This window comes from Urocitellus parryii, chromosome 2, assembly GCF_045843805.1.
Source record: "Urocitellus parryii isolate mUroPar1 chromosome 2, mUroPar1.hap1, whole genome shotgun sequence".
In the NCBI taxonomy this organism is placed as follows: domain Eukaryota; kingdom Metazoa; phylum Chordata; class Mammalia; order Rodentia; family Sciuridae; genus Urocitellus; species Urocitellus parryii.
Genome location: NC_135532.1, coordinates 162,054,613 through 162,077,404, shown reverse-complemented (window position 1 = coordinate 162,077,404; position 22,792 = coordinate 162,054,613). Strand labels below are relative to the sequence as shown.

General features: G+C 37.3%; 1 protein-coding gene across 5 annotated transcripts in view; it reads right to left on the bottom strand.

The window, feature by feature from the left end:
- Positions 1-22,792, bottom strand: part of Sidt1 (SID1 transmembrane family member 1) — an 83,053-nt gene that overhangs the window by 29,953 nt on the left and 30,308 nt on the right. For 3 of the 5 annotated variants that reach the window (XM_026396358.2, XM_026396366.2, XM_026396373.2), the window contains exons 4-10: positions 18,367-18,412; positions 14,742-14,843; positions 13,969-14,052; positions 12,376-12,463; positions 11,121-11,192; positions 10,622-10,715; positions 2,405-2,448 (exon numbers count right to left, since the gene is read on the bottom strand). In XM_026396358.2, coding sequence (XP_026252143.2) covers positions 2,405-2,448; positions 10,622-10,715; positions 11,121-11,192; positions 12,376-12,463; positions 13,969-14,052; positions 14,742-14,843; positions 18,367-18,412 — 530 coding nt within the window. The remainder of the gene's footprint in view (positions 1-2,404; positions 2,449-10,621; positions 10,716-11,120; positions 11,193-12,375; positions 12,464-13,968; positions 14,053-14,741; positions 14,844-18,366; positions 18,413-22,792) is intronic. The other 2 variants (XM_026396383.2, XM_026396391.2) reach the window with 2 other exon arrangements.

Sequence of the window (22,792 nt, the reverse complement as noted above, 5' to 3'; positions counted from 1 at the left end):
CTCCAGCCCTCAGAACATTTCCTGTAGCTCTGAGCTGCAGAGGACTTCTGTGCCCTATGTCACACTGATCCTGACCTCAGGAGAGAAAGACATTTCTGTTTCCTTGTGCTTGTCCAAAGGTCCCTCCCACGGCTGTCTCACATTGACTTTCTGATCTTCCTGACTTGCCTTTGACTCTCTCTCCTGGCTGACTTCTCAAGCTCTGTCCCAGTCACTCACTGGCCCTTCCCTCCAGAAGAGCTTGTCTTTTCCTGCTCTTGATTTAAACAAATTGGTCTTGGCTTGCGAGTGGTCATGGGACACTGGAGGTGGTGCCAATTTTCCAAAAGCTTCCTTATATTACAAAGGCTCCTACTCTCTATGCCTCAAGCTGCCATTTCATCCAAACATTCTCACCTGTGCCTGGCAGCAGATGTGTTAGGTTAGGGATTCTCAAGCAGGAGAAGGGGGTCACTTTTGTCTCAAGAGAACATTTGGTAGGGTCTGGAGACATTTTCAGTTGTTAAAAGGATGAATTGTACTCTGGAATCAAACAGGAAGGCTGAAGGATGCTGTTAAATATCCTACCATGTATAGAAGAACCCCAATGACAAAGGCTTATCTGGCTCATCATGTCAATAATGTTGATTTTGAAAAACCCTAGTCTTAGAGAGAGAGGATCTCCTTCTAATTCTAAAAGTGAGTCTGCGTGATGTGTACACAGACCTTTTCCTTGCAGTGACTAGTTTAACAGTATGTTTCCCTGAAGACCAGTGAAACATGAGAAAGTTGCTGGGGAGGGACTTCGGAAAAACGCCCTCCCTCCTCAGTTGGCAGGTAGGGGTGTGAGCCTAGACCCTTCTTCCCCACCAGTTCTTGGAGCCAAACAGAGTTGAGGGAATGACAGGGAGGTGGACCAAAGACACTGGACTCCTTCAATCCTGAACCCCATGGCTCTGCTCACCTTCCAGGTAAAGGAACCTCAAATTGTTTTAGTGTGTTTGAGGCATTATTTTGTTGTGGTTACAGATTTTGTTCTTTGCAGTCAGGTAGATCTTAATGATGCAGCTTTATTATTTTTGGTCACTCATTTGTTTCTGCTTGTCCTCTGAAGGATGTCTGTACCGCTTAGCTAATTTTTAGAGCCTTCTTGATCTTGGACAATGATCTGGTTCAAATATCAACACTGCTTATTTATGCTTTATTGGTCAAGAAACTGGAACATGAATTCCTTTAATTATTATCACAATGAAAAAACAAAAACAACGGCACTTGTACAATAAAAAATGCCATCTATTCCCAATGAAATCCATCCAACTGGACTTAGTCCCAAGTTTGATTAGACCTAAACTAATAGCAAAACCTATCATTATAAGAAAAAGATAAGATTCAGAGGAAGATAAATTTACTGAAACATTTTGTAAATAAAAGAGAAAACAGCACTTGGCATTTAGAGCTATGAGAGTAGATCTTCTTCTGCACAGTCTTTTATATTGGCAGTTGTTCTTTAAAACAAAGTGCCTGCAAGGCTGGAAAAATAGACATGCTGACTTTAAGGAAGATGAAGATTAAACAGAAAAGCAAGCCTTCCAGCAGAGGGAGAAATGGTCCTGCTGGGTGGGTGCAGGGCAAATTTGTATCTTTCTAAGATTCCTGTGGACTCATTAAGTGGGGCAGATATAGAACAAAACATCTACTATCTGTGACTTAATAGTTCGGTTCCCACTTCATCATCTCTTCTTTCAGATTCTTTCTCAGTACCAAATACTTTATCAGCACCGAGTAACTTATCCTGATTTAGGCTTTTCAAAAATGAATACTTTTAAACTTTTTAAACTTTTGATAAGATGATCAGGCAACTGAATTCCTTTGTTCAAATTCTTAGATTGGAGGAAAGGGCAGATAATGATGGTTCCATATTTAATCACTCTGGATTATCCCCAATTATCATATTCTTTATTATATTTGACTAATCTCAAACATTTTGGTTTTCTAGAAACCTAGTAAACAAACAAAAAAGCTTCTACCTCACTCTAGGAAATGTAAACTCTTTATTAGAGTTGACACAATAAATTCTTACTGTTGTTCCCAAATCAGTTTTGGGACAAGATAGATATGAACAATTATTTCTAGGAAAAGAAGAAATGCTTTTAAAAGATGAGGGCTGACAGAAGGTCTGTGAATACAAGTGACCCTCCAAGTTAAGGTTTTTAGTGTGAGCTCCATGTCTCAATAATTATCAGCTACAAAATCAGTTCTCACTGGCTCTGCTTCTGCAGAAAGACTAAAGATTAGACTATGTGGGATAGGAATCAAGGGAGGGTTTGTAAATTGCAAAAGGCAGAGAGTCTAACATAGCACAAAAAGGATGTTATCATGCTATTCAACATCATTCTGAATTAAAACTAGGGATTTTTTTTCTTACCATCATTGGAACCAAAGCTTCCATCAATGGATTTTCTCTGAAACCTGCAAACAAGCACATATATGCTTCTAAGACAGTGAAAACTTCAGCATTTTACATTTGTTTGCCACGCAATCCATTGCAGATTTGTCTGATAGGATCTCTTTAAAATAGGTCTTTGGGGGCTGGGGTTATAGTTCAGTGGTAGAGTGCTTGCCTAGCATGTGTGAAGCACTGGGTTTGATTCTCAGTACCATGTATAAATAAAATAAAAGTACATTAACAACTAAAAAATATTTTTTAAAAAATGGACCTTTGGATATAGGGAAATTGGAACCCTGATACATCACCAATAGGAATGTAAAATGGTACTGTAACTTTGGAAAACAATTTCACATCTCTGGAGAAGTTAGAGTTACCATATGAACCAGCAATTCCATTCCGAGGTATATGCACCATTGATTTAATAGCTCAATAATTTATTATTTTTCAGATATAATTCACATATTGTAAAATTCACCCTATAAAGCACACCTATTCAATGAGTTTTAATATGCTCACAAAGTTGTACAACTATCACCATTATCTGATTGCAGAACATTTTCATCACCCCCGAAGAAAGCCTGTTCCCATCAGCAGTAACTCCTCCTTCCCCCCTTCCCAGTCCATGGCAACCACTAATATACTTTCTGTTTCTATAAATTTGCCTATTATGGACCTTTTGTATAAATGAAATCATACTGCATATGAACTATTTTGACTGCTTCTTTCACTTAGCATAATGTTTGCCAAGGCTTATCCATGTTGTAGCATGCATCAGTCAGTATTAATTCAGTCTTTTATGGCTGAATAATATTCATTATGTGTATATACTACTGTGGAGAGCAGTGGCTTTGACCATGGTCTTTGACTGCCTTGGAGCTATGGCTATGCTTTGTTCTGGGAACCTTCTGTGAGAAGGTGCAGGACAAGATTGCCCAGGAGCCATGATGAGCCCTGAGGGAGTTGTGTGCAAAGGCATGGAATTATATCAGTCTTGACCTTGAGTTCAGATACCAGCTGCCCAGGACAGGGTTCTAAGCATAACAAGATAACCACAATATATCTTGCAAGTGCTGTGGTCTGCAAGCCTGCCTGATTTGCAGAAACTTTCTCACAAATAACCTTCTAATGGTAAAGCCTATTCTTTTTTCAATGCTGGGGATTGAACCCAGGGCCTTTTGCATGTGAGGCAAACACTCTACCAAGTGAGCTATATCCCCAGCCCCCTTATATCTTTCTTAGTCCCCTATCACCTCTTGCCGATCTTTAGGGTTTAGCTGTGTAAGTGGCAGCATACTACATTCCATTTATTTGTTTTCACTAGATGAATGTTTTTGTTGTTTCCACTTGCTAGCTAATGTGAATAACACTGCTACAAACATTTGTGTACACATTTTTCTGTGGATATGTTTTCAATTTGTTTGGGTGTTATACCTAGGAGTGAATAGCTGTGAGATAACTCTTGTGTTTAACTCTTTTCCCAAACTGTTTGCCATGAAGGCTATGTAGTAGAACTCTTTTGCATGGATGAGGGTTCCAATTTCTCTATATCCTTGCCAACTTTTCTTTTTCATTAAAAAATTTTATTATAGCCAGTCTTTTGGGTATGACATCTCTTTGTAGTTTTGATTTGCACTTCCCTAATGGAAAATGATGTTGTTGAGCATCTTTTTATGTAATTATTGGCCATTTGTAAATCTTCCTTGGAGAAATACCAACTTAAATCCTTTCATGATTTTTTTCTCTATTATATTTTTATAATTGAGTTGTAGGAATTTTTTATATAGTCTAGACATTAGACTCATAGCAGATATGTGGTTTGCAAATATTTTTTCCTATTCTGTAGGTTGTATTATCAATCCTTTGATAGTTTTTTTAAGCATAAAAGTTCTAATTTTTATAAAGTTCAACTTATTTATTTTTTCTTATGTTACTTGTGCTTTTGTGGTCTAAGAGACTGTTGCCTAGTACCAGGGTACAAAAATTTATACCAACTTTTTTCTAGAACTTTTACAGTTTTGGCTCTTACATTTAGGTGCTTGATCCTCTTTGAGTTAATTTTGTATATGGTGTGAGGTAGGGGCACAATGTCATTCTTTTTCATGTGGATATCTGGTTGTCCTAGCACCATTTGTTGAAAACAATATTTTATCCAGTGAATTATCTTGGTACTCCTGTCAAAAATTGACCATAAATAAAAGAGTTTATTTTTGAACTCTCAATTTTATTCCATTGGTCTATATCTTTCTTTATGTCAGCCTCAGAGTCTTGGTTAATATAGCTTTAAAATAACTTTTGTTATCAGGAAGTATGAGCCCTCCAACTTTGTTCTTTTTTCCTAGATCATTTTGGCTACTTATATGAATTTTAGGATTCACTTGTCAATTTCTGTAAAAAAAAAAAAGCCAGCTGGGGCTTTGATAAAGATCATATTGAGTCTGTAGATCAGTTTGGAAGGTATTGCAGTGTATATTGGCTTTCTACCACTCTGTAACTGATTATCACATATCTAGTGACTTAAAACAATAAAAATTGATTATCTTACAGTTCTGGATGTTGAGACAATAAAACATGTTTTATGTGGTTAAAATCAAGGTATCAGCAGGGCAGGATTCCTTCTGGAGGCTGCAGGGGTGTCCATTTCTTTGCCATTTCAAACACTTAGAGGTGTTCTGCAATCCTTGACCCATGGCCCCTTCTCCATTGCTGCAGCCTCTGCTTCCTCCTTCACGTTTCCTCCTTCCACCTTTGGTCTTCTGGCTACCCTGTCATAAGGGCCTTTGTGATTATACTGGGCTCTCGTGGGTAATCCAAGAAAATCTCCATAACTTTATTACATAGATATGTAAAGTAAGAGATTCACAGGAATTCACTGGAGATTAAGACATGGACATCTTTGGGGGCCATTTATTCTTTATACCACACCATCTCAACATTACAGTCTTCCAATCCATGAACACAGGATGTCTTTCCATTTACTTCATTTTCTTTCATTTCTTTCTACAATATTTTATAGTTTTCAATGTACAGATCTTAAACTTAATTTGTTAAATTTTTTCCTAAATTTTTATCATTTTTGGTGCTTTTGTAAATAGAATTATTTTCTTAATTGCATTTTTTGGTTGTTCATTGCTAGTACACAGAAATACAATTGATTTTTATATAGTAACCTGTACCCTGCAAACTTGTTGAACTCAGAGCTTCTTTTTTGGAATGAAAAAAAAAATGTTCTGAAGTTAGATTGTGGTGATGATTATGTAATTGTGAGTATACAAAAATATATAAATTGCATACTTTAAAAGGGTAAATTTTATAGTACACAATTTCATATTAATAAAGCTATTATTAAGCCAGATCTATCATTTGGGACTGTTCATAAAAAATTAGGATGTGAGTGGCTTTCTTCTCCCATAATGAGCCTCCTTTTTGGATATGAGGTTGGAAGGACCGGGGAGACTCTCTGGGATCCAGAAATACTCATGCACTTCCTGTTGAGAAGTATAGAGGTTGCACACCCTGATCCTAGTATGTTTGGTGGAATAACTTCCCCCTCAAATCTCTTTTGTTCTTAGGCCACACAAAACTCATCCGTGCCTCAGGGCCTTTACTCTTGTTCTCTGCCTGGGCCACTATCCTCAGATCCTTACATGATTGGCTCCTCTTCACTATTTAGTCCTTGGCCCTTAGAGGTCTTCCCTATTGACCAAATAAAATCTAAAGTGGTGTCTCAGTCCAATCACTACCACACCACTGTCACTAGCTGGAATTATTTCTTTATTAATTGCTTACTTGCTTGTATGTTTCTTCCCTCTCATGTAAGCTGTAGTTGGGCAAGGATCTAGATTCTTTTGTTCTGTTATGTCTAGCCTGGAATATAAGAGATGCTAATTACATATGTGTTGATTGAACAAAGCATATCACTAAGAAAAATAGTTACAATTTGGCCTGACTGTTCTAGCTGGCAAAGGAGGCTTTGGTGAAATTGCTTTTTAATAATTGTAGTGATATCGCTGGGGATGTGGCTCAAGCGGTATCGCGCTCGCCTGGCATGCGTGCGGCCCGGGTTCGATCCTCAGCACCACATACAAAGATGTTGTGTCCGCCGAAAACTAAAAAATAAATATTAAAAAATTCTCTCTCTCTCTCTCTCTCTCTCTCTCTCTCTCTCTCTCTCTCTCTCTCCTCTCTCACTCTCTCTTAAAAAAATAAAAAAAATAAAAATAAAAAAAATAGAAAAGCACCTGTAGTGATATCAACTGGCAAGCATAGAAGATGATGTGTTTGTATTAATGGGGTTTATTCCACATTTGCACTAGCTTTTGGAACTGATAAGATTCTTTGTTAGAGTAAAATGATTTACAAAGCTAGGGGGAGGCAGGCAGTATCCAGTGAACAAATCAAAACATGGCAAATGAGAACTAGTCTAGTTTGATGGCAAAAGTGGCTGTTCTTTCTCAATCAAAAGGTAGTGTCTACATCTTCATTTCTGGAATATGGGCTGGCTTCATGACTTACTCCCCTTCCAGTGGAATGAGGAGGAAGTACTTCTGAACCAACATGTTAAGGAGGTACTGCACACTTCTGGTGTCTCTCTTTGAGATAATAATCCCAGGCTAGCTTTCTGGGTGATGAGAGACCAAGAGCAGTTGAGGACAGTCTATAAGAACCAGATCCTAGCTGAACTTCCAGTGAATCACACTTTATGACTGCATCCCGCTGAGATCTCTGAACCCAGGCCAGATTAGCAGAGCCATCCAACTGACCCATGGATTTAAGAGCAAATCCATTGCTATATGCTGCTAGAATTTTGTGGTTGTTTTTAAAGCAGTATTATTGTAGAAATGGATAACTAATAAAAGAATCAAAGGGAAGGATGAGGACTCAAGATTAGGTGGTTTGGACTCAACGTCTGGCAGGGGTGGTTGTGAAGAACAAGTAAGAGAACACACATGCAGTGCTTGGCCTTAAGCCTGAACATTCTTTATAGAATGCTGAATGGATTGGGGCTGGAAGATGGACAGCAAATGGTGCTTACGTGCCAATACAGCATAAAGGTACTATAATCTTAGCTCCCTGAGGGCAGGGCTCTGTCTCTTGTCAATATTTCTCATCATGATCTCATAGCACAAATTCCACTTGTACTAATAAAAACTAAAGTTTAGGGGACCCATCAAGTAGATGTCATTATGCTGAGAAAACTGGTTTCAAATGGTTTTGCAGAAAACTTTGTTTCACTTAGTTCAGTGAAGGAAGAGATCTCCCATTAGCATTTCCCCCAGTCTATTCCTCTGTTTAGAATGCCACATGGTTCTTATGTCTCCAGATTTCTATTTTCAGTTTGTCTATCTTTAGAAAGAATATATGCTTGTGCATTTGACTGTAGCAAAATAATTTGCAGCTAGAAGTTTCAACAGAGCCTTAAGTTACAAGTTTCAAAATCTGTGCTCACTTCAGTTGGTTGAATAACAACTTTAGAGAGATTTCTAATTGGCTATTTACTTAATTTTTTTGTCTCTGTGTTGATTATACATGCTAGCTAAGACTAAATCCTATTTTTTTTAAATCAGAAGTGGAGATAGTCTAAGAGAGGCAGAAGAGAGCTCCAGAACATTGGAGCTCATCTGAAGCAAAATTGGAAACTTTGGGGACCATTTTAAAATTGCATCCTTGCTGGGGTGCCTAGGCTTTTGGTAAGGTCTCCCTCACCAGGACTGTCTTCCTTCACATGCCCTGACCACTCCAGACCCATTTTAATCAGTCTGCCTAAGATATCAGGAGAGGAACCAGCCTACCTGAGTTCAAAACCTAGCTCTTTCATTCACTGGCTGTGAATTTTTGGTCAAATTGCTTAATCTCTCTGTGCCTCAATTTCCTTAACTGTTACATGGTGATAATAGTGGTAAATACTGTTGGAGGCATGAGATGAGAAAAACTACTTAGAGGGCTCAGCACACTGCTTGGCACAGAACAGGTACTTGTTAAATGTTAGTGACTATGATCTGGTAAATTAATAAAGCTGATGATCAGTTAATATACATACTTTCCAGGTATAAAGTTTGCCCTACCCTTAGGTTTTTGTTTTTAACTTTTTATTTGAAAATAATTTTAAGAATAGAATATAAAACATCCATATCCCCATTACCTACATTCACTTAATATTAGCTTATTACTCCATTTGCTTCTATTGTTCTTTCTATGTATGTGTATCTAGCTATCTATGTATTTCATGTATCTATCTAAATTTTCTTTCTGTACCATTTGACAAATTGCATGTTGTAGAGTTTTATCCTTAAATATTTCCAAAGAGTAAAGGTATTATCTTACATAACCATTATACAAGTATCAAAATTTCTAGTACAAGATCCAATCTGAGATCAGGTATTATCTTTAGGTGTCAGATGTTTTTACTCACCTTTGATATGAAACAATTCCATATATCCTTTGTCTTCTTTAAAAAATTTTTTTTGTAGTTGTAGATGGAGAGAATGCCTTTATTTTATTTGTATATGGTGCTAAGGATTGAACCCAGTGCCTCACACATGCTAGGCAAGCGCTCTGCCACTGAGCTATAGCCTCAGCTCTATCCTTTGTCTTCTATGAATATTTTGTGTCTAGTTTTTCCACATGATTAAATTCAACATATGTCTTTCTAAAACACCACCTATGTGATGTCATCTTCTTCAGGGTGTCATGTTCAGAGGACCACCCTCTCCTTGGTGATATTAATTCTAATCAATGTGTTTGATTAATTCTGTATAGTTCTTATCTTTTCCCCTTACAACTAGAAAGCAATTAGTGAGAATATCCGTTAAGGTCACACAAATATCTTGATTCTCATAGGATTTCCCCTCTAAATTTAGCATCCATTGAAAATGTCTAACCTGATCTAGTCTTTACTATGATATTCCCAAAATGATAATTTTTCCAATTCCAGGATCTCCTTCCTATCTACCAGTCAGCTCTTGGTCTTCTGCTGTAGGCAAAAGCCCTTCCTTTTACTGCATTTGCTAGAGGCATCTTTCCCTAATGGGTATCTGTTTTAGTGAAGTTGTTGAATTCATTGGATATATATCTGCAGATATTTAAGTCTTTCCTTTATTTATGATATATAGGCTCATGGCTTTCCATTTTTCCCCTAATGGTTTGTAATTCATTGTTTTCAATTATTTTGGTGCTTAAATTCTCCCAGATTTGGCTAGTAGTGGTACCAGGGTTTTTGAAGGCAGTATCTCAATTCAAAAGCTTTCTAAAGATCAGAAGGGATTTGGTTGAGTCAAAGATAGTTTTCAATCATTGGGACAGCTGTATCATTGAGATAGCAGAGAGATTTTCCTATAGACGGATTCATCTTGCTCAACAGTCCTAAAACTCCATGCTGGCTTTGTTTTCTTGACATATTCAAGGGGAGAGAGAATATTTGTTTATTGTAAACCTCCTGCCATTCTTTAGTAGTTGTTTCCCAGAAAGCACAACAAAGAATGGAATTCTCAAGACTCAGTCCTGCTGAGAGTGAAAGAAAGATTGGCTTTTTTTAATGAGGGGCTCCAAATTCTTGGGAAGGGAAATTTCTTTGGCTAAATTATGGCACAATTAACTCCCTTCTTTTTCTCCAAAGGAACATTTTACTGGAAAATTGATACTATAATAGTAGAAAAGCACCTGGTAATGTGGTGGCATCAGAACATATTACTCTTGCTACTTATGGTACCTCAAGATTTATTTTAGGTATAAAATTTACTTTTTTTATTTTATTTTTTATTTTTATTATTAGTTGTTCAAAACATTACATAGCTCTTGACATATCAAAAATTTACTTTTTGATAGAATGTTTAAAGCGGTTTCATGTTAGTTCCATGTTAGGGACAACTGATCATTTCCTACAGTCTATAGGATTTCAGTTTAAAAAAATAAGCTGCCTTTTGGTTGAGTTTTCATTAGGAAAATAGCCAACACCGTATCAGCACTAGCCATGTGCATGACCCTGACATGAACTCTGCCAGTTACACTATTCTATGAGGTAAATTATTATCTCATTTTACATGAGAAGCCCGAGGCCCAGGATGTTAAGTAGCCTACCCAAGGTCACAGTCAGTGGCTGAGGTAGCTTTGACCCCAGTCAATATGGCTCTAAAATCTCTGCTGTCATTACATGGAGACAGGCAAAGGCGTGAACAGTCCTTGAAACTTTGGACCTACCTCACGTAATGAACAAACACCATGAGCAGGCATCCCACGTAGAAGGAAAAGAAGATGAAGACACTGAAAAGACTGGCTTTCACGTAAACGGATTCTGAGAGGAGAGAAATGACGTTGGTCAGGTTGTCCTCAGGAGGAGGAGGACTATGTCTGGGACAGGACAGCTTAATGGGCCCACCTCCATTATACCCCTTCTTAAGTCCCAATAAATTTTCATTCAGAGCAGCAAAGGTGCGAGAGGTCATGGACACATCACCCCTTCTTATTATCCTCAGGCAGCTGGCTTCCTCAAGGAAGACTTGGGAAGGACTGCTGCATTCAGCTCTAGAACCGGGTTCCCTTTCTAATGAGGTGTCCTGATTCCCTCTTCTATCTCTAAGGCAAATGGACTTTAGTTTTTCTGTGATGATCTTCTCTGGGAGGATGACCGTGTTGAACCATGTGTGAGAAATGTCCTGACATAGGAGTCTCTCCACCACATCCCAGAGTCAACACTGACCTTTAATGGAAGGAACGATGGTCACTTTAAGTTTCTTTGTTCGTTGTAGATTCCAAGTCTGGTTCTCATTTTCTGATAAAAAAAAAAAAAAAAAAACAAAGGCCAAACCAAACCAACAAAAATAAAAAAGAAAGACCGAAAGCAATAACAAAAACAAAGCAGAAGGTGCCATGGATTAGATATGCAATTCTTGTCCTCTCTTCTGAGTAGTTGTACAAAAATGTTCAGAATTAACTCTGGCTGCTGAATTTCATTTTAACAAGAAAAGGAGGAAAATCTAACTTTCAAATCTTCAAACTATCTAATATTCCTTTTGGTTAAAAGTCTCAATTTGTCTGAGCACAGTTTAGTTGCACCACCTGATGCAAAAGAGACTTCAGTGTCCTTCCTTCAGTGAAAAAGGATTTGGTCCTTCCCTTTATGTCCACAGAGGTCTGAAGAACACAGTTGTAAAAAACAGAAAGCTATGTCTTTCTTTAGTTTTCATTTTTCTTCTGGCCAGTAAAAAGTTGTTTTTTCCTTGAGCAGCTTATAGTTTACTAAGGAACACTGACACTGGTAAAACTCCACAGCTATGTAATTAAGAGATTAAAGAGCATGCTAGCAGAAATTTCACCCAAACACTGAAGGAACCATGTTATACTGAACAGTAAATACTCTCTATGTTGTCCATAAATTGTTCTTCAGCAGGGGATGGGAGGTCTATATTCTCAATTAACAGCCTATTCCATTCCCAAGGTAGAACTGGGTAGTTACCCATAACTCTTTGTACTATGCCTGAGAGCTCACATAACCCCTTATCTTTGGGATAAAGCCATCATACTCAGCTTTCTTACTATCTTATGTGGCATAATTTTGGCAGCCTGAATGGTAAACTCTAAATTTTCCGTGTACATCTTTATGGAAATGATTACTACTGATAAATATAAGGGCTCCATCTTAGGAAACTCATCTTAGGAAATAGACCTTGACCCACTGTGTAATATCTTTACTTCACCATTGCAAATATTTGCTGAGTAAAGGGCCAACTGAGTGAGTTTACTTACATGGCCTGAGGGAGTGTAAGACTTTAAAACGTTGGGATGTACTAAATGACATTTTGCAGCATCAATAATACCTTTAGTCTATTATTTTCTTCCTCAAGTGTCTCTCAGACTGCCCTGCCAAGTCACTGCTGATGGACCCGTAATGGGAACTAGAGATAAACTTGTGGCTTCCTTTCATTCCCTTCCAGGTATTTCTCACTATGTCTTACCCTGGATGAAGAATGATCCTCCACACGCGTAATCTTCAGGTTTTATCACAAACACCACGAAGAACTGCTCATCTGGAAAATCCTTCTTCTGTGTAAGACATAACAACCTTATGATAGGCCCATAAGGAAGACAGCGAGAAGAAGGGAGAAAGTCCATGGGGGTAGGGACACAAAGAAAGAGAAAAGTAGAGTTCACCCCAGCCCTTTACCCACTTGGAAAGGACTCTTGATTCCAGATTATCTACAATAAGATAATTATTGCATCAAAGAAATTAAACAGATACGCTACTATGGTTTGAGTCTATTTTGTGCCCACATGAGTGCTTAGAACTGTGATAGGCACCATACAAATAATGTCAATAAGCTATACTTAATAATTAATATCTGCATATTAAGTTTTTGTTTTAAAATCTAATGATAAATGACTTTTCTAAAAGTTATACACTCAGCAGTTAAATAAATAATTCAGGTGACGGAGGTGAAGGACCCAAGTTGGGAGTCTTGATTTTGACTTTCTCTTTGAGCTTCTCTGTGTCCCAGTTTCCTCATCCATGAATGTACTATGGTTGATAAGATAACCTTTAAAGTATATTAGAGTTCTATAAGCCTGAATTATTTTTATCAACCTCAAATTTCTGGTATTATGTTTTTCCCACTGAGAAAATGGTCTAAGACTGAAGTGGGGGCTCCAAAAGAAGTTTATTGACAAATACATCTAAGGCAGACATGAACTGATGATATGCCTTGCCCTTCATTAATAAAGTATCCTGGGTGAGGTAAAATCTGAAGTTCCCTATTATGGTTATTTTTCTGTCATTTTTTTTTTTTATTTTGGACCATGTGATGCTGAGATGCTAAGGAAGAAATACTAACAACAAGAGAAGACATTTGGGATATCAAGTTTGAGACCCTCAAAAATTAAAGTTAGACTGATAGAATTTGTGAGGCCTGATACCTCTTCATTTTATGCCTATTATTCAAGAAACAATATCACCTTTCCCTAGAGAACAGGCCAAGTCACAGGTTCTTTAAGTCAGTACCACTCCAAGGGCAAGGACAGAGTCTCTTTGAAAATATGCTGCTATGATGTATGTACCTTTTTACATGGAAATAATAATTTAATTACAAATACCAAAGGAGTAAACTGCTGCACACAACAGTTCATATTGCTTTGAATCTATCATTTTGTCCAGTTGAAGTCATATTTTGCTGTTACCGGTACAGACTGTTAGAATATATTTAATTGCTGTAAGTGGATCTGATAAACTTTATTGTAAATTGACAGCTTTCAATGAGTAGAATTCTTTTGTCCTTATTTCTCTAGGCAATCTGTCAGTTATGTGTCCCACTGCACCATGGGTTCCCAAGAATCCCCATGGATGGGGAGAAATCCCTACCTAGAAGAATAGCATCATTTGTGATCATTCAGCTTTGGTTTTACCAATAACAATCTTAGTTTTAAACCAATCAGAGAGGAAAGAGACCCAAGGTACACAGGGGATAGCCATCTCTTTTGAACGCTAGTTCAGTAGGTAAACTGACTACCGATTAAGCATTGTCATGACAACAGTGGACACAGAAGCAACGTCTCACCTGTAGTGTGATGGCAGCTTTCTTGGTCATGGACTGATAGACACCATTAAATTCCACATTGTGGTCAAGATCATACACTGGGCACTACAGTGTGCATAAGGATAAAAAGGAAAGAATCATTAATGTTACATAATGTCGGGTTACATGTAGAACCTGTCCAGGCTTTTCCACCTGGACCACAGATCAGGGGAGTCCTTACTAAACCAGAAACCATGAAAGGTTTCTCCCCAGCACAGTTATGAAATAGCCCGCCTAATATCTGGTGTCTTGGCCTTTCAAGTTAAAGTCACTTTACACTCAAGATAACTATGAAAAGATTGTCTTAAAGTATATAACACATTCCCCACTTCTTTTTGTTAACACCTGGTAACATTGAATGTTACAATAAAATTTTTAAAACAGAACAAATGGTAGGTTTCTATTCTACTTTTTTTGTGGAACCCACAACTTGGTCTTCCTTGTTCTTTGTCAAGATCCATATTACCTCTTCCCTTCCTCTCTCCTTCCCTCTCTTCCACCCTTCTTTCTTTCTTTCTTTTTCTTTTCTTTTTTTTTTTTGGTGAGAAGCCAACTATTCTTTGTCTTTTATCTCTCTAAATAAATGTCTGCAAACATGAACATGCACTTAGGTGCATAAGATACTTTTCTTATTATTTATCAATTTAGGGGAGACACATAGTGTAAGAGGATGCTGTGGTCCTTGCTCTTCCCTTTCATTTATTCTAGATAATACAATACTCCCTATTAGAAGGCTGACAAATATCAGGACTCACCATGATGTTCTGGACTGAGACAACAGAACATGGATAAGCCATTTCCGATACCACTTTAATGATAACTGAGTCCACATCTTTGGGAAATTTGTATAGAAAATACTGAGAAAAAGAAAAGGAAAGACATGATTTGTTAATATTAGGAAATACTTACAGTGATGGACTCAAACCATTTTCACACGAATAGGACTGTATTCTCTACTATCAAGTACAAAGTTCAGATGTAAATCTCAATGAATTGTTATTATTTCAGACAGCACTCATCTCATGCATATTGAGCAACTGACAGTTCTGCCAGATATTAGAAAGATTTAGCAGGAAATATGACAAAGTCACCATTCACCCAAAGATGCCATTTCATTTTATGGTGTGACCATTTCTTTTCAAATAAATTGTGCATTTCCTACTTCAGAAGTACCCCCCCCAACACACACACAAACCCTTAGAATTATAAATATGCGGATATAACATGAGGCAAGATTTATTTCTGTGTGGCCAATGTGAAATATGAAGCCTCACCTTGAAAAGCAGGTAAGCCTGTTCTTCAAGCATTTTGACCACTTTCTCATAGGCAAGAATTAGTGCTACACCAATCTTTCCCTTAGACCTTCCACCAAAGAATCTAAGAAGACATTTAGATTCCAAGATGAGATCCTATATCTAGCTCCTAAAATATGTTCACAATCTTTGGCAAACTCAGGCATATTTAAAGACACTTGCCAAAAAAATCATCAGAATCAAAACATTTTAAAAAATCATCAGAAGTAGGAAACATTTCTAATAGAAAGAAGTTATACTATTTACATATACAAATTATGAGTCCACTACCCAGTGGACTCATAATCCATAAGTATCGACTCTTAAGTTTTAAACATGTCACTAATGATGAAGAAAGGGAGAATCTGCTCAATAATGATAAGCTTGGGAAATCAATGAGAAACTATGTCAAGCTTCTGATTAAGATTTTGAGGAAAATAATGCAAATGAGCCCCACATCCTAGGACTCTAATAAATCCATTACTTTAAAAACAAGCAAAACATAATACAATTTATATTCCAATATCATTTTTTACTAATATTGTTTTGAGAACAAGGGTAATAAGAATGGAATGTTTTTCAATAATCCAAAAGTTTCTGATGGGGAAAAATCATATTAAGATAAAGAAATGTTAATAATGCTGCTTTCTGAAGTTTATTCATATCTTGTAACAGTCAGTAATACCTCCAAGAACTCTCTTCAGTTTTGAGTTTGATTCAAATACATATAATACAGGGCTCTTTAAAAGGTAGAGAGTCTGGAATTCCCAAAAGGAATTTTTGGTACTCAGGGGAATGGCACTTTGTAATTCAAGAGGATTATTATGATTACTATTGGCAATGTTGAGCATCATATATATTTCTCATGATGATTACTGAATTTGTGCAAGCAGTTGCTACTTATGGACACCTTATTGATATGCTCAAGTATTATCAATCTCGTTTTCTCTAAGTTACCATAAATCCCAAACAAATGTTTTTGACCCCTGCCCTAAAAATCTACTTCTACTAGAGTAAGCAAATGTCAAGTAGGCACAGCAATGGCTGGAATTTAGGCTAAAAATCACCATGTAGGCCCTGACTAGCCACCCAGTTTCTGCAACCAGTCAGTTCAGCAACCTGCTTCTACCTTATGGGAGGAGAAGCAGTGATTGACAGAGGCTGTCTGGGAATGTACAAATACATTCACTTTAGATGAGTTTACAGCATTAGAAAATCTTTTCTGTAAACAAAGAGGATAATAAAATACAGGTCAAATGGAAATAGTTAAGAGTAAAGTAAGACTTTTATAGGTATCAAAGACTTCATGTTTTGTTTTATTAATTTGTTCTAAGTATTTGTCATTCTAGTGTGGGGTTTATATACAAAGTATTTAGATTTTGACATTTACATATTTTTTTAAAATAAAAAGGAGCCAAATATATAATTGTCACTGATTGTCAGACTACAAGCTCTTTTATTAGATTGTGTATACAATATTCATGGATCATATTTATCATAGTCTGTGCATACTTCACTCTTCCTGTAGTTAGTGCAAGTTGTTCTGTCTTTTTCTAGGTATCTCTCATTGTACCTAGCAATACTGCTTTTTTAATTTTTTTTTAATTAATGGTCAATAAATGTTGATTATGGTCTATGGCCCTCTTCTGCCACAGGGAGGCAGCATATATGCACAACAGAGACTTTAACTGAAAGGGGCAATTTAACTTTTTTTTTTTTTTTCTGGTATTGGGGATTGAACCCAGGGCCTTGCTCATGGTAGGCAAGCACTTAACCCCTGAGCTATAGCCCAAGATCTTTTAAAGATTTTTTTTTTTTTTTTGAGACAGGGTCCTGTCCAGGCTAGCCTTCAACTTATGATCATCCTGCCTCAGTCTCTGCAGTAGTCATGGTCACATGGATGTGCCACGATGCTTGGCTAATTTTAATTTTTAAAAGATGTGTAGGAGTCAGTTCATACAGATTTGGGAAAGCTCATTGCATGCATCTCTTCCCAACTCTATGATTTTGAAATCAGCCATGATAGAGGTATTTATACCGCAGGAATGGGCAGATGCCATAAAATAAATGAAGGCATTTTCTCTGAGAAAAGTTGCTCAGTATTTACCAGCATACCAGTGACTGTAATAGGTTTACAACAGTTCAAAAATATTTTAATATCAGCTTTACTATATCCAAAGCAAAAGAATTTAGGACCAAAATTGTATTAAAGCCTGCAGAAAATTTATAATAAATACTAAGACAATAAATAAACCTGTTTTAAATTTGCTATTTATACTTTTTAGAAACTATAAAAAAGTTTAAAAAAGTAGCTAGAAATGTTACCAAAAACAGCCTGAAATAATTAAAATTTTCATGTATTTATTCTGTTTGTGATTATGACTTCATGAGGAACACCCAAAATAATTAATTCTCATGTTACATTTTTGTCAGCATTCCTGCTCTTTTTTTTTATGCCAGGAGAAACTTACATATTCTAGCAATAACACTGTAGAAATTAAAATCTGGCCTATTTTTGTCATACTTTCGAGTTAATTATTGGTGTATCTGTTTGGTGTGTGAGCCTTCCACTTTCTGTTCCTCCCCATTCCAAGTATTACATCCACAGTGATAGAATTTGTATCTCTCTCTTCTTTATCCTGTGCTCCCAGTACCTGGTGCAATCTCCATTGTACTTGGGACATAGTAAACATACAATCTGCTCAATGAAGATTAAACCAAGGCACGCCAGGAAACAAATATCATGTCTTTCATTTCACACCAACTAAGGGGATAAAATAAATGTTGTGGTGCTGGGATTGTGGCATGTGCAAGGCCCTAGGTTCGATCCTCAGCATCACATAAATAAATAAATAAATAAATATATAAAATAACGATATTGTGTCCAACTACAACTAAAAAATAAATATTAAAAAAATTTAAATGTTGTGTCCCAAATCCCAGTGACAGGAGGAACAATCTAGAATGCAAATACATCTCAAATTGTGAAAGGTCAAGGGCCACACCGAACGCAGACTCTGTGTTACCATGGTTTCTGAGGGTAATACCAATAGGTGGGCTCTTAATAACTCTTGGGGCCCTCACTTACCTGAGGTTGAGAAGGGCTGGCAGTGAAGTGAAAGGCAACGTTTGTCCTGAGAAATGTAAGTGGGAGAAGGGAAAGAGGGAAAAGTGAGAAAAAAGCATGAGTTAGCATGCATAAATCATTTATTTAAAAAGAAAGTCATCTTAACCTAGACAGAAGGAGGGCCTTACACTTTGTGAAGGGAGTTTATCCCCTCAAACTGATAACTAAATGGGGAGTTGGTGGTTTCAACTCTTAAGAATGATCAAATTAGAGAAGATGATTTTTATATCTTTAAATATCCACGAAGATCTACCTATATAAGTAAGTGCTTTGGTTGCTTTTAAGGACATTTTTGCCTTTGGACTCATATTTTTACAATCAAGTACAGAGTTTAGGTATTAGAAGTGAGTTGAAAGAAAAGAAATGAAGACTTGGGGATAAAGTGAGGTAATTACACTTTGGATAATGTAGGTATAATTTTAAAATAATTTTGATAGATACATGGCAGAAGATAATTGAAAAAGAAAACATGACGAATAGGTAATCACTCTAGCATGGTTGCTGGTGGTAAGCACAGCTCTTTTTCTCTCCTGTTGCCTGACACACCTGCTCAAAATTCACCAAGATTTTGTCCTTCTTGGGTTAGGCATTGCTTTCTAAGTTAGGCCCAACTTTAAAATGTAAATACTGCCCAAAGAATATATTGAAAGCTATTTTCTCTCCAAATGGAACTTTACTGCAAATCATTTTATTAGATATTTATGACAGCAATGATCCAGGCACTAAGGAATGGAGAACTCAAGGAGTATGGAGGATGCATGCTTTGAAGGCTGCCTGGAGGGAACATCTGAGAAACAGTTCAAGAGGCCGGAAAACACAAAGGACAAATTGGTTCTTCTCTACACCTTGTGAGAGTTGCTCTTGGGCTGTTTTGCTTTTTCTGGCTCCTGCTTCATTGTTAGCCTTGTAGGTCTTACATACAAGTCTACTGTTATTGAAATTCTCCAAGCTGCTGAAACACCTCTTCTAGGGATGTCATACCCTAAACCTGTCTAATGTACACCCCTCTCTGCTTTTTTGGGAATTTGAACCGGAATTTTTGGAATCTGTTACCATCCTCATCTCCTGGAGCTCTGTGAAGACTCTTTCTTCCCACTCCTAATTTTCCTCTTTTAAAAATTAAATATCTTTTAAACTTGGAGCTTCCTTTATAAGGGGCATGTCAAGACATTTAAGAAAGATATGTATAATTTGAGGTTTTATTTAGAAGCATAAGACTTGAACACTATTTAAATAAAGACATGGCCACAATTTAGGCTTTTATTGAACGGGGCTCAGAATTTAGCTCACAACAATGGACGAAATTTTTATATATTCCCTTTCAACAGAAATCGTCATCCATGTAGAAGATTGGTTCTGCTAAAGCACTGTTGAAAACTCCTGGCCTTAAGTCACCTAAAGGAGCCCAAGTCCATGTGAAACCCTGTTGTGAGTCTCTACTAAGGATCCACAACCTGAGTCAGTATCTGTGGTTTTGTGTGTGGCCTGAGAGTCATCTGCTGTCATCAGGGCAACAGGGACACTCAGCTCACTTTGTTGACAGGTCAGAATAGGAAGAGGACACTGATTTTCTTGGTTAGCAACAGACAGCATGAGATTTCCTGAAACAACTGTGTACTTAGGGCAGAAATTTGATTTTTATCTACCTCTTCATTTGAATTCCATTATAACAGAATTTATGGACATCAATATGCACTTTGTTTTTTTCTTGTTCGTTATGTTTTATTTGCTAGTATAATGCATGAAAACTTTGAAAGTATATCATCATCATCAACATCATCATCACCATTATTATTATTTTTTTGGTACTGGAAATGGATCCCAGGGGTGCTTTACCACAAAGCTACATCCCCAGCCCTTTTTAGTTTTTATTTTGACACAGGGTCTTACTAAATTTCTGAGACTGTCCTCGAACTTGTGATCCTTGTCTCAGTCTCCCAAATGTCTGGGCTTACAGGCATGTACCACCATTCCTGGCTGAAAGTACAGTATTGAATTTAAGACTATTACATTTAACTCCTTTTTTTCTCTTGGAGTCAACAGTATTTGCATAATAAATGTTGTTTGTTGGGTATGAAATATTGTTTCTTCTAGTGTGGTTCCTAACAGAGGTGGAGATAGTTTTATCAAGGGTCATTAACCATAAGAGTAAAGCTAATAGAAATTCATATGTACTTTTAGTTTTAGAGAAAGAAGCATCAAATTTTCAACTTGTTTGTTGTAAAAATCAAGAACAGGAAACAATACTTATTCAACAAATACAAGAAATGAAAGTGCAATTTTGTTTCTTTGTTTTGCAATTTCAAGGAAGAACAGAGGGAAAAGAAACAGATGGAATCAAGGGCAGGTGCAGATGAAGGAGAGGGGGTAAAGAAAAGGCAGACAGGAAACCATGGGGACAGAGAAAGAAACAAGAAATCATTTTTTTTTTTTAAATTTTGTGTGTGTTTCTGGGGATTGAACCAGGGTTTTATGCATGTAAGGCAAACACTCTACCAACTGAGCTATATCCCCAGCCCTTTTGTGTATATTTTTTGGGGCAGGAGTACAGGAGATTGAACTCAGGGGCACTCAACCACTGAGCCACATCCCCAGCCCTATTTTGTATTTTATTTAGAGACAGGGTCTCACTGAGTTGCTTAATGCCTCACCACTGCTGAGGCTGGCTTTGAACACTCAATCCTCCTGTCTCAGCCTCCCGTGCTGCTGGGATATAGGCGTATGCCATTGTGCCTGGTGAAACAAGAAATCTTTACAGGAGGATAATAAAATAGATGAAAAATGAAAGAGGGTTGGGAAGAAAGGGTAAGTGGAAGAAGAGGCAGGCACAAAAGTTCAGTAGTTTTTTTTTTTTAATTGCATATTTTAAATACATGACAGCCTGAAAAAAGTTCAGTAGTTTTTGAGGTGAGTCCCAGAGAGGTCTCTCAGAATCACAGCATCATACTCATCAGCAAGCCCCTGACACAGACAGCCATGGGTGTTCCAAACTTTTATTTGTTGAAGGAAATGATGCTGTATTATTGCCTTGGACTATGGACTTCATTCCCTATAATCTTCCAACTGACATCTGTACAGGGTTCCCGTCACTGCCCAAACATTTCTCCAGCCCTTCTGTCATCTCCAACCCTGTCCTTCATCCCTCTGGTCTAAGTATGAACTCTGTGCTTATATGCTAAATTCTATCCTTTCTATCCTTCTCCAGGACTTGGCTTTTACAAACCAACTTTTCTGTGAATTTAATCTGCCTTTCAACCCCTTGGTTATAAATATATCCCAGTCTTGACCATTTTCAAAATAAATAACAAACCACCCCAACATTATTCTACCCTTATCTCTGTTTCTCCCTTCTTTAATGTAATCCTACACCCTTCCTTTTCTTCACAAGCCAGCTTATTTATTTAAAGAGTTTCTACTCTCATTCATTTTTCCCTTTGCCTGCTCTTGTCATGGTTCCCTTCCCATCACCCCCTTGAAACTGCCTGTGCTGATGGGAACAGTCCCCTCTTGTTTCAGTCCATCTGGGCAGCTGTAACAAAATACCATAAACTGGGTGCTTACGTTTTTGTTTGTTTGCTTGCTTTCTTGGCTAGGTGTGGAACCCAGGGCCTCATGCTTGCTAGGCAAGTGCTCTATCACACTGAGCTACACCCATCATCAATCAATGGAGTACTTACAAAGGTTAGAAATTTATTCCTCACAGTTTTGGAAGTTGGGAAGTCCAAGATCAAGATGCCTGCAGACTTGGTGTCTGAAGAGGGCCTGCCTGTTTATTGATGGTACTGTTTCACTGCATCCTCATGTGGTAGAAAAATGTGAAGAGTCTCTTCTACAAGAATGCTGATCCCATTCATGAGGGCCCCACCCTCATAACCTTTTCACTTCCCCAAGGTCTCATCTCCTAGTACCATCCCCTTGGTGGTTAGGATTTGAATATATCAATTTGGGGGAACACAAACCTTCAGACCATAGCACCTTCTAACAACTAAATCTAGTGACTTAACCCTCAACTATCTTTATCTCTCCATGAATCTGATATTGACAATCACTTTCTCTTTTTTTTTTTTCCTTTCCACATTTTTTAATCGGTGCAATAGAGTTGTACATAGTGATGGAATTGTTGTTGCATATTTGTACATGAACACAAAATAACAATATAATTTGGCCAATATCACTCCCCAGAACTGCCCCCTTCCTCCCACTTCTTCATCCATTTCTTCTACTGATCTCCCTTTGATTTTTAGGAAAAAAATCTGCCCCCAACTTTGTTTTCCTTTTTCCTCTCTTGCTTCCTTATATGAAAAAACCATATGACTCTTAATCTCTAAGTTTTGCTTAACATGATGGTCTCTAGTTCCACTTATTTTCCTGAAAATGCCATAATTAT